Source organism: Otolemur garnettii, unplaced genomic scaffold (assembly GCF_000181295.1).
Source record: "Otolemur garnettii isolate 467f Iridium unplaced genomic scaffold, OtoGar3 scaffold00037, whole genome shotgun sequence".
NCBI lineage: Eukaryota > Metazoa > Chordata > Mammalia > Primates > Galagidae > Otolemur > Otolemur garnettii.
In genome coordinates, this window is record NW_003852432.1 from 6,229,635 (window position 1) to 6,250,846 (window position 21,212).

The 21,212-nt window shown below is 38.0% G+C and overlaps 1 protein-coding gene across 3 annotated transcripts in view; it reads left to right on the forward strand.

Annotated features, from left to right (window-relative positions):
- Positions 1–21,212, forward strand: part of CADPS2 (calcium dependent secretion activator 2) — a 499,168-nt gene that overhangs the window by 380,193 nt on the left and 97,763 nt on the right. For all 3 annotated transcript variants that reach the window (XM_003789780.2, XM_023513206.1, XM_023513207.1), the window contains exon 16: positions 3,002–3,125. In XM_003789780.2, the coding sequence (XP_003789828.1) occupies positions 3,002–3,125 (124 nt within the window). The remainder of the gene's footprint in view (positions 1–3,001; positions 3,126–21,212) is intronic.

Here is a 21,212-nt window from a genome sequence, read left to right on the forward strand (position 1 = left end):
ATCCTTTTGATAGTATTCAATTGTTCCTACTTTAGTCATAAAATATAGGCAGTCCCCGGATTACGACTGAGACTGGTTCTGTAAATGTGTTCTTCAGTTGAATTTGTATGTAAGGTGGAACAGGTACCTTCACCTATTACCTGTAATAGGCTCCATTCATAAGTGCGAGTCATACATCGGTCAGACGTTTCTAACTCGGGGACTGCCTATAGTATCTTTTTTTTCAGTTAAGAATGATTTCCTCTGCAGACTTCCTGGTTGTCTTTTATTATCCCTGTCATAGTCCTCATGCCTGTAAGAGTTTATCATTTAATATTCACCACCATAACATTTCTCATTCAGAATTCGTTTGAGAATTTATTTCACTTACTTCCATTTGTGTGTTGCCTTAAATGAATTTACACATTCTGAGAATTCATTTCCACCACCACCCCCAGAAAATAACTACCACACAGGATTTAAAATCCAGTTAACAAATAATTTTTTAATAAAAGTATATGCTCTGTTCCTGTTTTTTATGAAAGTTGAAGTTTAAAGGAGAAGTATTATGTATATTCGTGTGTCTCTCAATCTACTCATATGCCAACTGGATGCTAATGGTTAAGTGATATGGTTAATTATTCCTTATCGGGATTTAAAAGAATGTCTTGGTATCATCTATAGCTCATAATTTGATTATCCTCATCTGGATCTATTGACTTCACATACTTGTTCTTGTCTATTTTTCTGCCAAATTTATTTTAGAGATTACGTTGTTCATTAGCATCATTGTTAAAAGCAAAAAGAGAAGACATTATTCAGACATTACATCTCTATTTCATGATTAAGAACTTGGAGGATGAGGGTTAGAACTGATGATTAAAATGAGATCGGATTACAGATCGATTTTATTTTTAGATCCCTGTCTTATCCCTGATTATTGTGCATTGTGTGATAGATATATTATGGTAGTAATTGCGTTTTAGAAGATTTTGCAGAATATTGAAAACTGCACATAACTCAGATTTTTCATAGTATTGATTATATCCCGTTCGCTAAGATATATAAAATCATCAAAGATTGCACTATTTTTTGGAACAGCATCCCATCATGGGTACAGCTAGGACAGCCTGTGTTCTGATTTCTATAACAGAGCCACTTCCCTCACCCCAGCAGGGAAGAGTTAGTAAAACAGAGACGCCCTTGTGCCCTGCATTGGCAGGTATCAGAATGAACAGGGACCTTCATTCCAGTGATAGTCATTCATCACATCATTTGCTGAATTGACAGAGAAATGTGAAGGGCCATCTCTTCATTTTTCTGTCTCTTTACTGCCTGACATAGAAAACTAAAACAATCTACATGTGAATTCTTGGAGTTCCTATTTGGAAGAACATGGGCGGAATCATAAAACAGAGGATGGCATATCCCTTTTCGCATTTGCCAGCCCTGTATCTGCACTTTGCCAGCAATGAAGATGTAGTTCCCCCCACTCCATATTAGTTGCCTCGCTCCTAGGTAGTGGGGACGATTTTCTGATTTGAAGCATAAACTCGCCTCTATGGCAGATATATGCATTCTAATTTTAACAGCTGTTTCTTTCATTTAAAGTTTGTCACCATGGGAAATCTAATAGTCAAGTTCATGGTTCTACATTTGGAACAAAATTAATCTTAACATCAAATTTTCGATATAATCACATATAATAGTGCGTGTTTAATGCTTGTCTATTTTTTGCTGTGCACAGAAGTATATTTCTGGCTGCAAATTCTAATGTGTAGTTCTAATTAAAGTGCCAATTATATGTCAGAATAATTAAGAACAATTGGATTTGATAGGGGAGGAAATTTTCTAAATAATAAAATTTGCAGTTTGTATGAAATAAATGTAACAAAAGTTTTAAAACGTTGTCAGTGAGTAGCCTGAAAAGAAAGATTGTCAAGAATCACTGACACATGATGATTAAATAAGTTAAAATTATAAAATCCTTCATGCTGAGGCTGACTGCAGTGGAATGAAATGATAACCTGTGAAAGAGTTGTTTTCATGTTCTTTGAATTTTCCTTTCAAAACAAAAGACTAATGGAATAGTTAGAGCACTTACAAAAGCATTGTTTTCTCTATATTAACATTCTGCCATATATTTTGTAATTTGAATATAAGCAAAGCTAGAAAAATTGCCTTCAAATATGGTATCTGAAAAAAAATTTGACTAAACCATAATGAAACTTATTTTGATCACTTTTACCCCTAAGAAAGTTTTAAAAAGGATTATCAGTGGATCAATATAAAAAATGTTTAAATACACTACATTTTGAACTTTGGATATAATGATAGGTTTTCCCTGCCCAGCAATAAAACTTTTTAAAGAAAAATTCTAAAGCATATTTCCGAAAGGCAATGGAGAATAATCAGTTATTTTTTGAAAACCACAGAAATTTTACATGTATTTTATTTAATAACATTTGACAGCTCTATACGCATTCATTTCACTCGAAGAGTTTTACTCCTCCCACTTTTTATTATCTGCCATGGTATATTCAGAAAATCACAATCATTAAAGTTTAATTAGTGAGAGTAGAGGTCTTGAGTATTTCAGAGTTCAAAAATTATGTTTATTCTTAATGGAATTTTCATGTTTATTTTTAAATATACTGCAAAAAGATTTAAGGCTTTTCAGTAAGGGATGTGCAAAACAAACTTTGCTGATTCCTTGTCCCAGGAACTATAATTCTGATCTGAAACAGCTGTTCTCGTGGTGTTAAGGGTCCCCCGAGGATAAGTGACAGTCACACTGAATGGTTGGCCTGGTCTGTTGGAGGTTTTGATGGGCACAAAATGAGGTTCAGATGCGAGAAGCCAAGGTTAGAGGATTACATTCCCAGTTATGAAGGCCGACTCCCTACTTCCCCCTTCCTAGTAATAGGTCCGGGACAATTGGTGTAATTTGTTTTTAGTATTTATTTTATGCAGTATCTCTTTTCTTTTCCTTTGTCTCTACCCCCGCTTCCTCTCTTGATAGGTTTTAATGAAAGATATTGCCACTCCCATACCAGCAGAGGAGGTGAAGAAAGTGGTCAGAAAGTGTCTGGAGAAAGCTGCCTTGATCAATTACACCCGGCTCACAGAATACGCCAAAATAGAAGGTCAGTGCAGTGAGCAATTGCCAAACTTGCAGCGAGAGCCGACAATGCCTATTAACTGCATTTTCTATGAGAAGTCCTTTCCTTCCCTGAACAATCCTGTGCGGTGGCAAAGGGAAATGTCTCATTAAAATCTCAGCTGGGGAACTGAAGAGCTTTTTCCTATTCATTGCTTTAATATGCCTCCTGGGACTCTGCTTGAATGAAAGACCCAGGATTCGTGCTTAAGTTGTCTTTTGTTCTTATTTTGAGTTTTCAAGAAACCAAAAGGTGTTTTCATGGGTTGTATTTTTTGACATTACTGTAAGTATGTCTAACATTTAAACTATGGGCAGTGGATTCTTTCCTGATCAGTAACAGTGTAGTGTTACATAATTTTATTTTCTCTTCTGCAGTGTCACTCAAAAAGAAGGCGGAAACTTGTTGATTTTTGTGAGGGCTGTAATAAATGGATAGAACTACCTGCAGTTTTTAATTGCTTGCAATATATTGATGCATTTGAAAGATTAGGTCTCATGAGAAGACTGTGCATTTTTTTCCTCTTTCTTCGGGCTTTATTCATTAAGTTTGCTGATGTTTTAAATGTTTAGAAATAAGTAGATTGGAATTTGAGGGAAAGTCACAAAATCAGCTTTTACCCAATAGCCCTTTGATTTATGTAATTAAAAATAACAAAAAAAGGACTCAAATTCTTTTCTCAAATTATAAAACCAGCTTGAATAATAATACAGGTAGCATTAACTAAAGGAAGAAAAGAGTTTGCAGTTGATGTTCAATAATTATTATGTCTGAAAAGAAAAAGTATGCTATCCTTTTAAAAAATTGTTAGTAACATTTAATATAAAATTGTAATGAATTAGACAATTATTAATTAGTTGATATTAGTTTACTTAAAATTCAGCCAGTGAAAAGGATTGATTATAATTGTTTCTGTTATTATTCCCTCTTTTCTCTCCAAATCTGGTCAACCTTTCTAACAAGCATGCGATAACCAACCTCCTGAGTGATTAACAAAAAAGCCATCTCATCACTATAGCAACCAATATTATATCACGAGAATAACAACATGAAACCTCCTTCGTTACCAGTTTAACATCATTAATTATGATATCATGGTGTGTTAAGAACATTCAGTCATTTGGGGAAAGTGGAAGATAAACACGTTGGTTTTCAGTTTTGAATATTCATTCAAATAATGAATGTTTTGGGAGTTTTGAGTGTTCTGAACCCAGTTGTAAAGAATTGATATAAAAATAGACATAATAAATAAACCCTTTCAAATATGGCAAAGAGGTTGTACACAACATTGTTTTGTTAACCCTACATTGTTTTATATAAATGTTACGTTTTTTGGATACAAAAAAACTGTAAGAATTCTTTCCTTCTTTTTTAGTTAACATTCTTGGCCATTTTCCAAGAATACAGAAAAGATAAGCAGTATGTTTTTCTATTTATAACTCTATTTTATAGTCATAGGATCTATTTCAACGTGGATAAGAAACCTTTGGTTTCTGTGCAATAAAACACGTTTGTGTTAGAGAAACGCCAGTAGTGGGGCCAAATGAAAAGTGAGCAGGGAACATTCCCACCTTTTGCCTTCCTGAAGTCACCTCTCTCTCCAGTCACATTCGAGTCTAATGTGAGAATATTCTGAAAAATGGATCAAGCCTTCCACGCAGATGGGACTGCCAAGTAGTCTCTTTTCAAAAAAACCCAACTGGTCATTAGATGAAAAAAACTTCTGGGCTTTTCCTTTCCCTCATCTCCATTTTTCATCTTACCCAAAAAAAAAAAAAAAAAAAAAAAAAAAAAAGTGCTTTCATTTTTCTCTTAGTACCAGACCAAAAACAAAATGAAATGTGAGTTAGAATTAAGCAGTGGGCTGCTTTTCCTCGCGTGGTTGGCCGTCTCCATCATGTGAGCAACATGGGGAGAGTTTGCTCTTCTCCTAAATTTTCTTTTCTTATGTTTTAGGCCCAGCAGAAAAGGAAACAGGTAATTAATATTTTTGCATGCATGTGCTCTTATTCCCCATGTGTTGTGTGATATTTTCAAAACCACTTTATTGATATATGTTTGACAGACAAAAAGCTATGCATAATTAATGTATACAATTGATAAATCTGGAGATAAATACACAGCCATGAAGCCGTCCCTGCGCTCTCAGCCACATCCCTCTCCACTGTGTGTCTGTGTACATGTGTGTATGTGTGTAGATATCCATTTGTGGACACTGAATGTGCTTCCATGTCCTGGTTATCATGAATAGTGCTACAGTGAATGTGGGAGCACCGATAATCTCTTTGAGATCTTGATTTCAGTTCCTGTGGCTGTACATGTATACCCAGAAGCAGGATTGTTTAATCCTATAGCAGTTTCACTTGTACTTGTTTCAGGAACTTCTGCACGTTTTCCATAGTATCTGCACCGATTTTCATTCCCACCAATAGTATACAGGAGTTTTCTTTTCTCCACATCTTCACCTGACTTGCTGTCTTTCGTTTTGTTTTGTTTTATAATAGCCATCCTAACAGGTGTGAAATGATATCTGATTGTGGTTTTGATTTGCATTTCCCTAAAGATTGGTGATGTTGAGCACTTTTTCATATGCCTGTTGGCCGTTTGTGTGTCTTCATGCGAGGAATACCTTGTCAGTTTCTTTCTCTACCTTTAAACTGGGTTGTTTGGAGTTTTGCTCTTGAGCTGTATGAGTTACTTATGTATTTTGGGTATTAACCCTTTCTCAGACATATGGTTTGCAAGTATTTTCTTCTACTCTGCAGGTTGCCATTTTACTTTGTTGTTTCCTTTGCTGTTGGTGGTGTGATATCTTGAATTGATGAATAGCTGATCTCTTTTTCAGGGCTTTTATTAGATCATTTTGGTTAAGATACTGAAAATGCTTTGCTTTTTATCAGAACTATTGCTAATGAATGCTTTGTGGGGAAAGTTTAGGCCATTAATCTCTGTAAATGTTCAGCAATATTTTTTATATGAATTCAAAGCAAAGAATCCAAGGCTGTATTAATATTCTGCATTGTGCTTAAGCATAGACGCTGATCTTATTAGGAAGCTATTGCCAATATTTGAAGGACTCTTACGGCTAGAAAAGAGGACCATCTGTCTTTCTCACTCTTGAAAATAGCATGAGAGCAAAACACATAAATGCTATTAGATAAAAAGTAAGCAGTTGTTAACTTGGAAAGTTGTAAATCATAGGGGTGAACAGAGCTTATGAAATCTCACTCTCAGGAAATACCTAGAAAAGCGTTCTCTTGAGTCACGAAATTTTTAAAGGTTTTATTACTTTTTTCTTGTACCCCTTATCACAACTGTGATTAATTCAACACACGTGCCACTATCTGTTTATCCTGTCTTCTCCGCAGCTCCTTGCAGGCAGGGGCTTTAGTGTCTTGCTCACTCTCGTATCCCCAGCCTTGAGCACTTTGCTGGTTGACACAAAATAGGTACTTAGTACCTTGGAGAGAGGCCAGAGATAGTACTGAGTTCCTTCTGGAAGCATTGGGGCAAGAGACAAGTGATGAACCTTCCCGGTCCCAATTACTTCATTTTTGTCAAATTTCGTTTGCACTGGTATTGTAGATAAGTTGGCTTGGGCTTTTTTGGTTTGTTTGTTTTTAACTTAGGACTTCCACTAAGGGCTCTATCTCTTCCCTTGCCCAGTCCTTTCCAATTATTGCCCAGTATTTGACCTCAGAAAATGTCAGGAACAAAGCACTCACAGCCATCAAATGGGAATAAAACTTGCCTACAATGATCGCTAAGTGTACTTTAGAAAATAATGAATTAGGGGTGATGCCTGTGGCTCAGTGAGTAGGGCACCAACCCCATATACCAAGGGTGGCGGGTTCAAACCCAGCCCCGGCAAAACTGCAACAAAAAATACCTGGGCATTGTGGCAGACACCTGTAGTCCCAGCTACTCAAGAGGCTGAGGCAAGAGAATCATCTAAGCCCAAGAGCTGGAGGTTGCTGTGAGATGTGACACCACGGCACTCTACTGAGGGCAACAAAATGAAACTCTGTCTCTAAAAAAAAAAAAAAAGAAAGAAAGAAAAGAAAGAATTAGAAAAAAAAATGAGACAATTATCATCACCTCTATGACATTCCATTGTTAATGGCAGCAGTCTCATGCTCTGCGACAAACTTTTCAAACAGTTGTATACCCCACAAAATTGCTGTTGTGGAAACAGTTTTTATCATAGTTTATAAACAAAAAGTCCAAGGTTGTTTGTGGCTTTCACAATGCCATGGAGTAAATAAGTCTGCCAGCTGGGACTGGACTCAGGTGTTGTGATCCTGAACCTACAGGGGCCGTGCTCCTTCCCCTGTGAAATATGAAAGGCTCACGGTGCACCTCCATGAAGCGTGAGGCGGAGGCCCCACGGAGGTGCCCTGCTGCCGCTGTCTCCGTCTACCTCACCTCCACCAGACGGACGTCTTCCCTCCACACTTCTGTAGCATCCATGCTACTGTTCAGCTGTACAGGTTGGCAATTCAAGGAAAAATACTTTTGTTAAAATTAAGTGCTTGTACAGAAAAGAGAAACATCAGTGTAATCTCTGATATTTTCATGGATAGGAGGGAAAGCTAATCTCAATAGAGGACTGTTCTAAAGTAACAGGAGATGGGTTTTTAAAAAGTGTGGCTATATTCCTTCAGTTACATTGGAGAGCAAGTTAGCCTAGCAGGGTTACCAAGTAAATGTTCTTGGAGGTGGGGGGAGGGCGTTTTAAAAGCAAGTGAAAATGAGAATCTCAGTTGAGTGTGCAAGACTCAAATGCTTGACAGGACTTCACGAGTCTCTTTAGCAGCGTAATCATTTTCCTGTTTGCTTATAACCTCTAGAAGAGGAGCATTCTGCCCAGAACTAGTCAAAATTTTGTTACCTGTTGACTGCCTATGTGCCCCAGAAATTTTCTATTTACACTGCTTCATTAGTTATTGAAACAACTGTACAAAATGGCTTATGCGGAAGAGGTTACTCAGACTTCAGAAAAACGTAACCTCGACAAGGTCCTGCTGCTGCCATTAAAATTCAACAGACCAGGGATTCGTGTCTGAGTCTCTCAGATACCAGAAAGCATTTCTTATTCCTTTCCCTGGCTGCCCTGCCTCCAGGACTGTCTGATGGAAAGTGATGATCTTCTATGATAATCATGCAGTTGTATCACAAAAGCCAAGTGTTGATATTTATAACAGGGCTACTTTTCACAAAAATAATAAGTTATTTAATAAGAAGAGCAAATACTTACGTACCAGCCACTACTCTAAGCACTTTATATGTATAAATTATTTTTTCCTTATAACAAACCTTTATAATAAATGGTATCATTATTATTCCTTTTCCAGGAAACTGAACAAGAGTGTTTACACATATATTACATCCATGTCTGTAGTAACATGGCTAGTAAGTAGGAGGATAGAGCCCAGTATCTATCTATTGCTCTTTTTACATCCCTCTATCTTTCTCCTAGACAAGCTTGCCTAGTTAAGTTTGCACTCAGCTAAAATCTTTTTGTTTATTTTTCCCCACCCATCTCACAGTATCAGATGTTGAAAGTGATTACAGTTTGCAAACCCTGCCTTCAACCCAGAATGTTTCACCCCAATCCTTGCTTTACTTTTTTTTCCTCCAGAGCTTATTATGATCTAACACACCATAGAGTTCATTCATCCTGCTTATTGTCCTAGAATGTTAGCTGCATGAGGGCGGGGAAGTTGGTATTCTAACAACTGCTATGCCCACAGTGAGGAGAAAACTGGCTGTGTATGAATGTTCCTTCTGCTGTAAGTAGCCTGGTAACTCCCTGTGCCATATAGACAAACGGGTTTATGGCACAGGGAGTTATCAGGCTACTTACAGCAGAAGGAACATCCTTAAACTGATAAGGTAGCTTGCAAAAGGTCATTCATACCTGTCACTGAACAATTAACACTAGGGTAAAACTAACCACTAAAGAATAGTCAGATGGGGAAAAATAAGCCATAACTTATACCCTTCTCACAGGAGGGGAAGTGAGAAACAGCAGTGCATTAGCAATATGCAGGAATCTCCCGGGTTTGGGGGGTTTTATAGTCCCACATGCTGTCCAGTGGTGACTCATAGCTCTCTTCCATACTTGGAAATTCTTCCAATTCTCCCTAGGTAGCACAAATTTGTGAGAATAAAAGGATGTTACAATTTTGTAATGGATTACGTCAAACAAATGACCTCTCTCTCTAAATATCTTCTTCCCTTCTTGGGTATTATTTGCAGGTTTCATTAGAACAGATAGTTTATTTTGAGAACTTGAAATTTCTACAAAGCAATTCATTATAACTTGGGGGTTATGAAATTCCACCACTTAGTTAAAGTGGCTTTCTTTTTAATACCAGTTAAGAAATCTTTGATTTAAACTGTTACAATTTGATTAATGTCCATCTTTGTTTTCATTTTATCATTAACCACTTATGTCATAGTGAGACCTAGATCCTTTGTATTTACGATCTAGGATCCAAAAGTGACACTGAAACTTCATTTTCCTAATTGTGTTTTCTTTTTAAGTCACATCCCTTGTTGATGCAAACTAGGTATGATTTTTAAAGAAGACTCAGTTATTTCCAAGAATTTTTTATAGGTAAGAGCAGCAATCATGTTTCTAATAATAGTTCCTGCTTTCTCCTGAAAACTGGGTATCAAATTGTGACTTAAGATAAAGGGGAGGCTGGTCCTTAGAGCTTGCATGACATGGATCGTTTACAAAGACTTGGTGCTCAACTTTACTGGGAATCTAGAAATGTGGTGGTGCCCAGAACAAAAGGCAGCATGCAGTGAACAGGCAGTCTTTGTGGAGTGAGGATCTTTCTCGGGCCTCCGGTTGCCAAGTTCCTGAGTCTAACCCCCAGTGCACTTATTTTCAGTCTCAGTTGAACTAGGTCGAGATGCTTTCCCAGAGGGCCATGGCACTAACTTTCTTTGAGACAAGAAGCTTAAGTTCTTACGTCATTAGGATATGCATGTCCTGTGGATGGCATTTTAATTTAGCACTCCACTGTCAGATGACAGTGATAAATAATAAGTAAATAAAATCCATTCTGCTTAAGAACTTGTGTGTCTGGAAGCTAAATGCATATGAAAAACCTGGGGAGTTGGTGAAATAATTTTTTGTTAGTTGTAAATGATTTCTTACTAATATTTCCAGGTTTTTTGGTTGTGTGGCAGGGGGGGAGGTTCGTCCCTCTTTTTTTTTTTTTTTTTTTTGGAGATTAGGGTCTTGCTCTGTTGCCAAGGCTAGAGCTCAATGCTTATAACTCACTGCACCCCCAAACTCCTGGGCTCACATGATCCTCCTCGCCTTCCAGAGGAGCTGAGACCACAGGTGCACAAGGACTACCATGTCTGGCTAAGTTATCTATTTTTTGTAGAGACAGGAGTCTCACTCTTGTTCAGGCTGACTTGAACGCCTGGTCATAAGCAATCCTCCCACCTCAGCCTCCCAAAGTGCTAGGATTATAGGCACAACCCACCACATTCAGCCTCTTACTAATATTTCTAAGATAATTTCCTCTCAGAAAATTTTATGTGTTGCCTTACAAAATACATTTAAATGTTTTTTGAGGATTACAGGGTTCTAAGAACTGAAGTTTCTGAAATCTAAAAAATAGACTTGAAATTTCACTTTCCAAAGGCACTGACAACACTTTGCAAAATGTGATTTCTGTCTTAAAAGAAACTAAGCCCTCATCTTAGAAAGAATCTAAGAATTTTCCGTTCAGCATTTTAGACAATGTGGCTTCGATGGTGGGACATGGGCTTGAAAGTAAAAACTTCTGTGGCCATTTTTGCTTCTAAGTCACTGGCTGATTAGGGATAAATTGACAGATAATAAAGAGTCATTTTGCTGTAAACTGAAGAGAATAAAATATCTGTTTAGAATACTTAAGAAAATCATAAATCCGTTATTAGTGGCTTTAATTTATAAATCAGTATGCGTATGTGTTGAAAATACTCATTGCTTGAACTACACTGGTTTAGTATTTGTGATCATCTGGACAGGTAACAAATTGAAATTTGTTTTTGTGCTATATATAAAGAAAAGATGTAGGTATTTTTCAGATAGTCAATAAACTATTTAAACTGCCTAGGAAGTTTTTTTCTGATAGCCATTAAATACTTTAATTCCATCATCTAATGTGATACAATTGGAATATTAATTATAAACTAGTCCTTATCAATATTTTCTTATCAGTGCGTTGAGTTAGGCATCTTTAAAGCTACTTCTTGACCACTCAGTTATACTTCTGTTGTATTTAATGTATGTGCAAAAAAGTATGGGGAATGTATTCATTTCTAAATACCATGTAAGTAATACTAATTCACTTTGGCCTTTTCCGTATCAGATCTGGAATGAATGGAGACAACTAGCTGCTTAATTGCCCCAGTGCTTCTCTACAACCTCACTAACCACCCAAGAAAAACAAGTCCATGCTGTATAATGCGTTTGCATGCTAATTAGTTAGCACTTCCCAGTACTGACAGATTAGATTAATTCCTATGTATTAAGAAGGGATGTTTGGGGACAAAATAAGCAGAGGCTGTGGGACTATGGACTAGAAGGGACACATGAACACTTTATTTGCTCCTAATGGGCTTTAAAGCCTGTGTGTACCTTCAGCTTGATTAATACAGAGAAGTCGATGTTATGCAGTTACCCAGTAGGACCTTGAACACTCACGTGACAAACCAAGTGAAAAGTCCGATGAGAACATGAGTGCTCTGGAGGCACCATGAGAGCCTTGCTGGGCGCTCTCCTGGGGCCTCTGCGCTCACTATTTACACACAGATTAGTGACCAAAGAAAAGGACAAGGGCTCTGTCAACCCCAGAGAAACCCTAAAGATGCTTTCTGACACTTTGCTCTCTCCCCTCTAAAATTGGGTCTGAGTCCACGTTGCTTTATCACCCTCCCTGGTTTATCTGAGTTTAATTCTAGGACAATAATAGTGTGTGCTACGTAGAACAACCGCTGCCCGCACTGTCCTGCTGCTCCCTGCTTTGGGCCTTCTAGCCCTTAAACTGAAATTAATCTCACAGGTGCCCAATGACTTGTGCCAGTGCAGAAGTGTTCTGTGACCCAAACAGGGGGCACCTTTCCTTGATCCGCAGTAACTGTTAGTGAGTCACTCACACGGTCCTTCCTTTTTCTCACTTAATTGACTTATTTTTTGTGTGTGAGCTATAAATGATAAGGACAATCTCAATCAGCAATGGCCATAGCTAATCCCATGTATAAAAATGAACACTCGATTTGGTCTTGAACAATGTTCTCTTTCCAAGTCAGGCTATCATAGCAACTTGACCTTTAAAGGACACATACAGCCTGGTGTGGTGGCTCACACCTGTAATCCTAGCACTCTGGGAGGCCGAAGCAGGCAGATTGCTTAAGCTCATGAGTTGGAGACCAGCCTGAGCTAGAGTCTCTACTAAAAGTAGAAAAATTGAGGCGAAAGGATCTCTGGAGCCCAGGAGTCTGAGGCTGTTGTGAGCTACAGTGATGGCATGGCACTCTACCCAGGGCAACAGAGTGAGACTCTGTCTCTAAACAAACAGACAAACAAACAACACATACAGTATAGAGTATGTGAGGGAAGTTGCTTTTTTAAAGACCTGTGAGCATGATAAGCCTCAGCTCTCTAGCTCTACCCCTACAAACCCCTGAGTATCCTTACCCACGCATATCAGGGGAGAGGCACCTCCCTCTTCAAAGCCAACTCACACTCCAGAGGTATTGAACCCAATTCTGCCTGTCTCTTTCTGGATGGATTTTATTTTATCGTGTGTCTTTTCTTTCTCTCTTGACTTGTACTCTGTCTTCTTTGTTGATCCTTCTCTGCCGTCTATAACCATGGTGTCACCCTAAAAATCATGCTCTACCCAAGCTCTCCTTCTCCTTCCAGCTGCCATCCAAAAAACAGTGTCAGTTCCCTTCAGTTGTCAACCTACAGACATGTAGCTTCCAGTCTTACTAATCTGCCTGGTGGATGGATTACACGAGCCCAGAACACCATACAGTGAGAGGGAAAGTGGAGGGAGAGAAGCTTGTACATTCTGCTCTTGATGCTCCCCTGCAATGCCTGAGGACAATCAATACCTTCCCCTTTGTTGGGTAAGAGTTGTTAGCAGTAAGCCAGGTCACCAGCGTCTGGAAATAATATTAAGACAGGGCAGCACTTCTGCTGCAGTGAGACAATGAAAACAAGAATGGGCTGACCCACCCTCAGACAGTCACCGTTCCTGTGTATCCAAACTCCCAGGCCTGATGTACAGCCCAAGGAGACTGCTTCTGCCTTCCATGTGGCCAAGTGCTGCTGCTTTGAATGAAATAGATTAAAGGTGAATCCCTGTCCATAGGAGTTGCCAAATGGGTTGGTAGTAACAGGAGATTGTCAGTATTGATTCTCTGTCCCAAAGGAAGCCCCTCAAACTTCCTGCAGGGGACACAGGTAGGGTCTTCCCTATCATCGCATTCTCAATACCTCCGAAAGATCATGAGCTCTCAGCCAAAACAACTCGACTCTTAAGGAATGTAGCTCCTATAAAGGTAGCAAGCTGAATGATCTGGACCAGCTGGAATTGATGAAGCAAGAATTTAAACATAAGATAGCTCAGTGTCTATACTCAGTGGTTAGGGTGCTGTCTGCCTACACCAAGGCAGGTGGGTTCAAACTCAGCCCAGGCCTGCTAAACAACAATGACAACAACAACAGCAAAAAAAGCTGGGCGTTGTGGCGGGCGTCTGTAGTCCCAGCTACTTGGGAGGCTGAGGGAAGAGAATTGCTTAAGCCCTAAAGTGAGAGGTTGCTGTGAGCTGTGATGCCATAGCACTCTACCTTGAGCAACATAGTGAGACTCTGTCTCAAAAAATAATAATAATAAATTAATTTAATGCAAGATAAATACTCTCAAGGGAATACAGACAGTAGCAATTTGTTTCAGGAAGAAGTCATGAAAAATTAGATAAAAATATTGAGTATGAAAATGATGTTGTTGTCAGAAAAATAGGATACAGGATGGATACAGATAAAGAATTTGTAAGTAACCTGGAAATTCAGAATGAGGACAACAGTAAAGGAGAAAGTGGCAGATAATATATAAGGAAAACTAAGCAATACAGAAACTAGAGCTGGAGTAAGAGACGCATCCATCGGACTGATTTAAAAAAGAGAGGTGCAAAGAAACAGAGCACAAAAGATGAAAATAAGACAACATTGAAAATAATGGAAGAATATTGTGAACAAACACAAAAATGGAAAGTTTGGTTATAATTGAACATTTCCTAAGAAACTATATTGTGGCAAAATCTGTACAAGAAACAAAACTCACGTAGGCAGATAAGCTTTGAAGAAATCTTTACAATATCTTAAAGACCCCTCTCCAAAGTCCATAAGCTATGCTGGTTTTGGAGGTAAGTTCTACAAAGCTTTTAAGACACAAATGATATCCAAAATAAGTTTCATAAAAGGGGAAACGCATAAAAGCTGCCCAGTTCATTTCATGAAGCAAATATTGTGATTCCCAAACCTGATAAAGACAAATCTGCAAAATTCCTTAGTATGATATTAGCTCACAATATCCAGCAGTGTTTTGGAAAATAGTATATTCCAATGAGTGGAATTTTATCCCAGGAATATAAAAGGAGTTCAGTATGAGAAAACAAAGTAAAACCAACAATCATATGAACTCATTCGATGCAAAAAATATGTGAAATGCTACAACACTTATATATGATTAAAAACTATAGCAACTTAGAAAAGATACATCCTTAACTTTTTATAAATACTCAAATAGAAAAAAACTAGAGAGAATTATTTTTCTTAATGGAGAAAATTTAGAGGCATTCCTTGTTGGATTAGGAACACCACCCTAATTCTGAGGGTCTTGGGTAACATAGAAAAATGAAAAAGTGAATCAAAGAAATGGCAAGAAAAAAGATAAACCCACCGTTGTTTGCAGATTGTCATCTCCCTAGAAAATGCAACAGGTCCTATATTGGTATGTAACTTACTGGAACTGATATAGGTTTAGCAAGTTTGCCAGGTATGTAAAATCACCTTCTTAAAATCAGTTTCACACTGGTGGTTTTCAAACATTTTAGCCTTAGAATTTTTTTTTTTTTTTTTTTAATGAGACAGAGTTGCACTGTGTCACCCTTTGTAGAGTGCCATGTCATCACAGCTCACAGCAACCTCAAACTCTTAGGCTTAAACTATTCCCTTGCCTCAGCCTCCAAAGTAACTGGGACTACAGGCACCAGCCACAACAATGGCAGGCCCAGGCTGGATTTGAACCTGCCAACTCCAGTGTATGTGGCTGGTGTCCTAGCCACTGAGCTCCAGGCATCGGGCCTAGCCTTAGAACTCTTAACACTCTTAATTATTGCAGATCCCACAGAGCTTTTGTCTGTGGGTTTTATCATGCTATATTTACCTTATTAGAAATAATAAGAAAATTATAATTTATTTATCGATGTTTAAAAATAAGAGTAAACCCATTACCTGTCAAGATATAAGTAAAATATCTTTAAGAAAAATAACATTTTCTAAAACAAAACAACTTTGTAGTAAGAATCATGACAGTGTTTTGCCTCTTTACACATTTCTTTATATACATTGTTTTTTTTAATAAAGTCTTACCTTGTCACGGTTGGTACATTGCTATGGGCATTATAGCTCACAGCAACCTCAAACTACTTTTGGGCTCAAGTGATTCTCTTATCTCAGCCTCCCAAGTAGCTATGACTATAGGCACCCATCACAATGCTGGACTATTTTTAGAGACAGCATCTCACTCTTGCTCAGGCTGGCCTTCAACTCCTGAGCTCAAGCAATCCACCCACCTTGGCCGCCCAGAGCCCTGTGATTAGAGGCATGAGCCACCGCACCTGGCCTTTTAAAATACTACCTTAATGGATGACAGTGAAATTCTCATATCTGCCTCTACATTAAGCCTATTGCATTAAATTATTTTGGTGGTTATATATGAAAAAAAATCTGGCCCCATAATGATATGTAGCTGGGAAAGGAGGAATATTTCAATAGACTTTTCCGGTAGTTGTGGATTTTATTCTGTGATACTACACCTACTCTACAAGTGGTAGTTTCTTAAACATCAGTTGCAACATGGAGTATGAAAGCATATCAAGGCCATTTCCATACTATTACATAAAATTTCATTAGTTTATCACGAACTTTGAATAGCTTTCACCATGCATGACTTTTTAACTTCATATATTGATCATTTGGAAAATACTGGTTTACAAAGTTACAATCTTCCTATTGTTGGCAAATACATAGTATTTAAAAATCACCCCTTTTAATATCACTCTTCTCAACAAAAACATCTTAAAAGTATTGGGAAGCTGTCAAGTTCATGACAAATGTAAGTTTTCTAAAGTTCTAGCTTTCCTTGAAAGATCTAATAATATAGCATTGGCAACAAATACCATCTTTTGTTTTCCTTCAACTGACATAATTACTTTATTCAGTTTTCAGAAAATGTCTGCTAAATATCTTAGTGTGTGAATAACCATATTGTGTCAGTAGTTTTTTCAACCCAAAATGGTTTTGTATGGAAAAAAAAAAAGCAGTCAGTTACCTAAATACTCATCCTTGAGATAATTATTGTACATCAGTTTGTAGAAGTACTTTATTCAAACTTCCCATTTGGGCATGTGTAATATTAAAAAATGCACATTCAAGGGCAGAGATTTAATACAATTAATAATTTTTCCTGTTTCATCAAGTACAACCTTATGTGAGGCTTTTTCTTAAATTCAGATTAGTAAAAAAGACAATGAAGATGATAATTTGGCACCATGGCCTTGATTCATGCTTTAAGGCAATCGCAGTTTTACCTACTACTGCTTTTGCACCATTACTGTAAAATTCAAGGGAGTTTAAAAGGCACAATCATCTCAGTATTGTTATGCAAGTGGTTTTGACCTCAGAGAACCTGAAAGGTCTTAAGTGGTCTGCCCAGTGGTCCACCATTGCTCAATACCATCAATCACCCAGCTAGAAAATGTAAATGAAAATAAAGTAACTTTTACAGTAACAACCAAACTGTAATGTATCCAGGAATTAACTTTGACAAAAACATGCAAAACTTTTTTGTTCTTTCTGTGAAGAAATTTTGGAATCTTAAAGGTAATAGAAGGTGATCTGGATACATGTAGGTAGAGCAGGCATCCTCAAACTATGGCCTGCGGGCCACATGCAGCCAGCCTAGGACATTTATCCAGCCCGCTGGGTGTTTTTGCCGCCACTGCCTGTCCTGCTTAGCAGCCATTTCGTCCCAGGGCCGGCAGTCGGGCCCTCCAACGATCTGAGGGACAGTGAACTGGCCCCCTGTTTAAAAAGTTTGAGGACCCCTGAGGTAGAGGTATTCCATGACCTGAGTGGGAGGACTTACTACGGTATGTTATAAATTTTTCACCCAAATAAATCTGAAAATTCATTTTAATGCCCATCAATATTCCTTTTTTTTTTTTTTAAGAATTCAGTAAATCTACCTTAAAATTTAAATACAAGAATAAAAAATACTGAATAAGCCAAATTGGAAAAAAAAAGTATTAGAACTGTCATACCAGATTAGCCATCACAAAAATCTGGGATTAGGCAGATTAGTCAGAATAGAAATACAGATTCAGGCCCAGGTATATGTGGAAGCTTAATATAGTTTATCTATAGGAAAGTTGAGACACAATACCGTGGGGAAGGATAGGCTATTTAGGAGGTGATGTTGGAAAGATGGGCTTAATAAATGGATAAAATAAACTGGAGTTCTCTGTGAGAGAAACTTGGTTTCCCAAGAGATTAGAGATCTAAATGTAAGAAAAAAAAAAAAAAAACTACCACTGTAAATAAGGATTTCTCTTCATTATAACTACACCTAACTTTTATTTTTACCTTTTCGTAGACGATTTTCAAAGTTTGTCTAATATCTGAGTTGAGGCAAAACTGTTTTAACTTTCTTATAAAACATACCCTGCCTCATTTTAGTTACTTCATTTTCTAAACAGAAATAAATACATTGACGATGCATCAGGCATAGTTCATTAAACATATCCCAGGTTCCCCGAGACTTGGAAAAAAATAATCTTACATTCTTCTAAAAACTTATCTCTGGTCAATGTATCTTCTATAAAAAATTCTTAGAGAGAACGTAAGACCCTCCTGAGAAAACAAAACATTTGTATAAAGTCTGCTTCAGTGTGCTCTATACGGGCAATTATTCCCTCGGCTGTGATCTATAACACTCTGAACAGCTCTTGCTGGAATCTGTCCTCCTTGTTCTGAAGATGCGCGGAAATCTCATTACAAGTGTTCAGCACCTGTTTTCTAAAAGGCCTCAGAGAGGATGTCAGTTTGCTCAGTGCACTTGACAGTGTGTCACGTATTTGCTTTTTTTTTTTTAACTTTAGAATGTGACTTGCAGATAAATGCAGTCTTAAAATAACAAGCTTTCTTCCTTTCACAAGAAATTTTGCAGAATTTGTCACTCTCAGAGCAAGAGTTTGAAAGCGACTGATTAGTGGCCCCTTATTTATTTACTAACATATGTCAGCAGGTAAACCAAGTGACATACAGCAACAAGCCTCTTGCAGCACCTTGTTAATCCCAGTAGTTTAGAAGTGTTAGAAAGTCTTTTCCAATTGGACAAAACCAGGCTAATGCAAACTGACAGCTTCCCGACTCTTTATCAACAGGGTTTGTAGGGACGTAAAGACTGCACAGGTGAAATAGTTTTGGAAATTAGGGCTCATTAGTTGTAGGCCATAGCTGAGTGGCCATGTAACTTTAAGTACTAAATTAAAAGACCTAACTGAAGACTTTAAAAGAGATACACATATATGATTTTTGGTTGAGACAGAGTCTTACTCTGTTGCTCCAGGCTAAATGCGGGGGCATCAGCCTACCTCACAGTAACCTCAAACTCCTGGGCTCAAGCAGTCCTCTTCCCTCAGCCTCCCAAGTGGTTGGGACTACAGGGCCCACCATAATACCCAGCTAATTTTTCTATTTTTAGTGAAGATGGGGGTCTCACTCTTATTCAGGCTGGTTTTGAACTCCTGAGCTGGGGTAGTCCACCTGCCTCGGCCTCCCAGAGCGCAAGGATTACAGGCCTGAGCCACTACACCTGGCCTTAATTGTTAACAGATATATAGGTATTTCAAATTAGAGACAACTAAAATATCCATGAGGCTTCTGCACTATACACACACATTCACAGTGGTTGGCAGACTCAGGATGTTAACGTTGTAGAAATAGTCAAGATGGCACAAGCTCATTCTCTACACTTGGCTTTTACACATGTCCAATTAGGAGACTTTCTCCAAATTTTAGCATCAAATATCTCATCACTGCTAATACCTGCCTTTGCTGCCCTGGATAACCTTGGTATGTATCAAAGGAAACAAAGCGATGCATACAAACGTCAGGGTCTTCTGACTAATTTCTTATCAGCCATGGTACAGGTCTTTTCAAATGGAATCTTTCATATTGTGGTTCCTGTCTTCTCCCTCCCCTGTCCTTGACCTTTCCTCCCAGCTGGCAACCCTCTGTAATCCCTTTTAATGAGAGGAACAAACTGTCCTCATCCCCATTGCCTCTCTGAACCCTGCTTTTCCTGTCCCCCACCGGTCACAGGCAGATATTCTCCTGGAGTGGAAAAAAGAGTTAAGGAAAGTGAAGGACAGGGGAGGATGTGATGAGAAGGTGTGGTGGTGCTCCTTTTAAGTAGGAATAAAACAGATGACACAGAAAGGGTGTTTTAGGTAAATGCAACTATAAGATAGAAGGGACTAGGCATGAAATGAAATGTGCTATAGACTTTAGACAATCTGTATGATTCAGTATTGGCATGGCAATATTGAATTGCCATGAGATTATTCTAATGGCTTTCAGTTTCTGAATTTGAATTATATTTAGAAGAAATGGATACATGAATATAAAGAAAACCACACCAGGAGGGGGACCGTTTATTAGTTTCAGCTATTGAAAGTGTGTGTATGCACACACATATATATGTATATGTGAACACACACGCACGCACACACACACCCATATGTACAAGACATGGCTAAAGACCAGTCTTTTTAAAAACCTCTCATTATGCAGATAGCTGGGAAGATTTTATGCTGTCATTAGAATCTTACAACATATTAGTAGTCCCTGTGAGATCTTAGATTTTCCTACTTCACGAACTTGGGGAGAGCCAATGGTCTCAATAAAATGACAGTTTTAATAAACTCAAATCAGGGTATCAGTGTTTCCCACAGAAAACCAGTGAATCAGAGAACTATAAAAGCCTGTGTCAAATGAGAAATCAAATATTAATTTTGGAGGGTGTCCTAGTAATATTTTCTTTGTAATTCCATCACTGTCATTTCTTAAGGTCTTCAGAAGAGAATATGCCTCAGTATTTCTCCCAAAGGAAGTCTCACAAAGAGACACTGACCTTTCCCTCACATATGTTTCTGACATTCTTGGCTCATCACTCATGGGTCACCACTTATGGAGACTTCTTAGTTCAATCCAGGAAAGCTGCTATGGCCTCTATTCCAGTGGCCAATTCTCCTTTGTTCCACAGCTGGTCATTGGTTTAAAAATGAATTTACTGACGTGAAAGATAATCCTATTGAAACAGTTAATGTGACAGTGATCACACAACAATTATTCCAAAGCACTATATCATTAGCATGGTTAATTCCAAGGAAATATTAACTGGAACCATTACTTTAAATGATAGAGTCATTAAATGAGTTAGTCCCAAAGGGAGCCATGGAAGTAAGAGGCCACAGACCAGTTGTTTTCATCTGTAGGGAGGCTATGCCATCTTAGATTAATTATTTTCATTGATAGATAGGAATGCCCAAGAATGGACACCATTATCTCCAAGAGTCAGTTCAGATTCTGCAGAAAAAAATCATCTTTTACCTAAAACGGGGTTTCTATAAACATATAGCTTGATTTCAGGGAAAGAAGAAAATAATTAAAGTTTACATAGGCTGCCTGTGTTTTTAACTTAA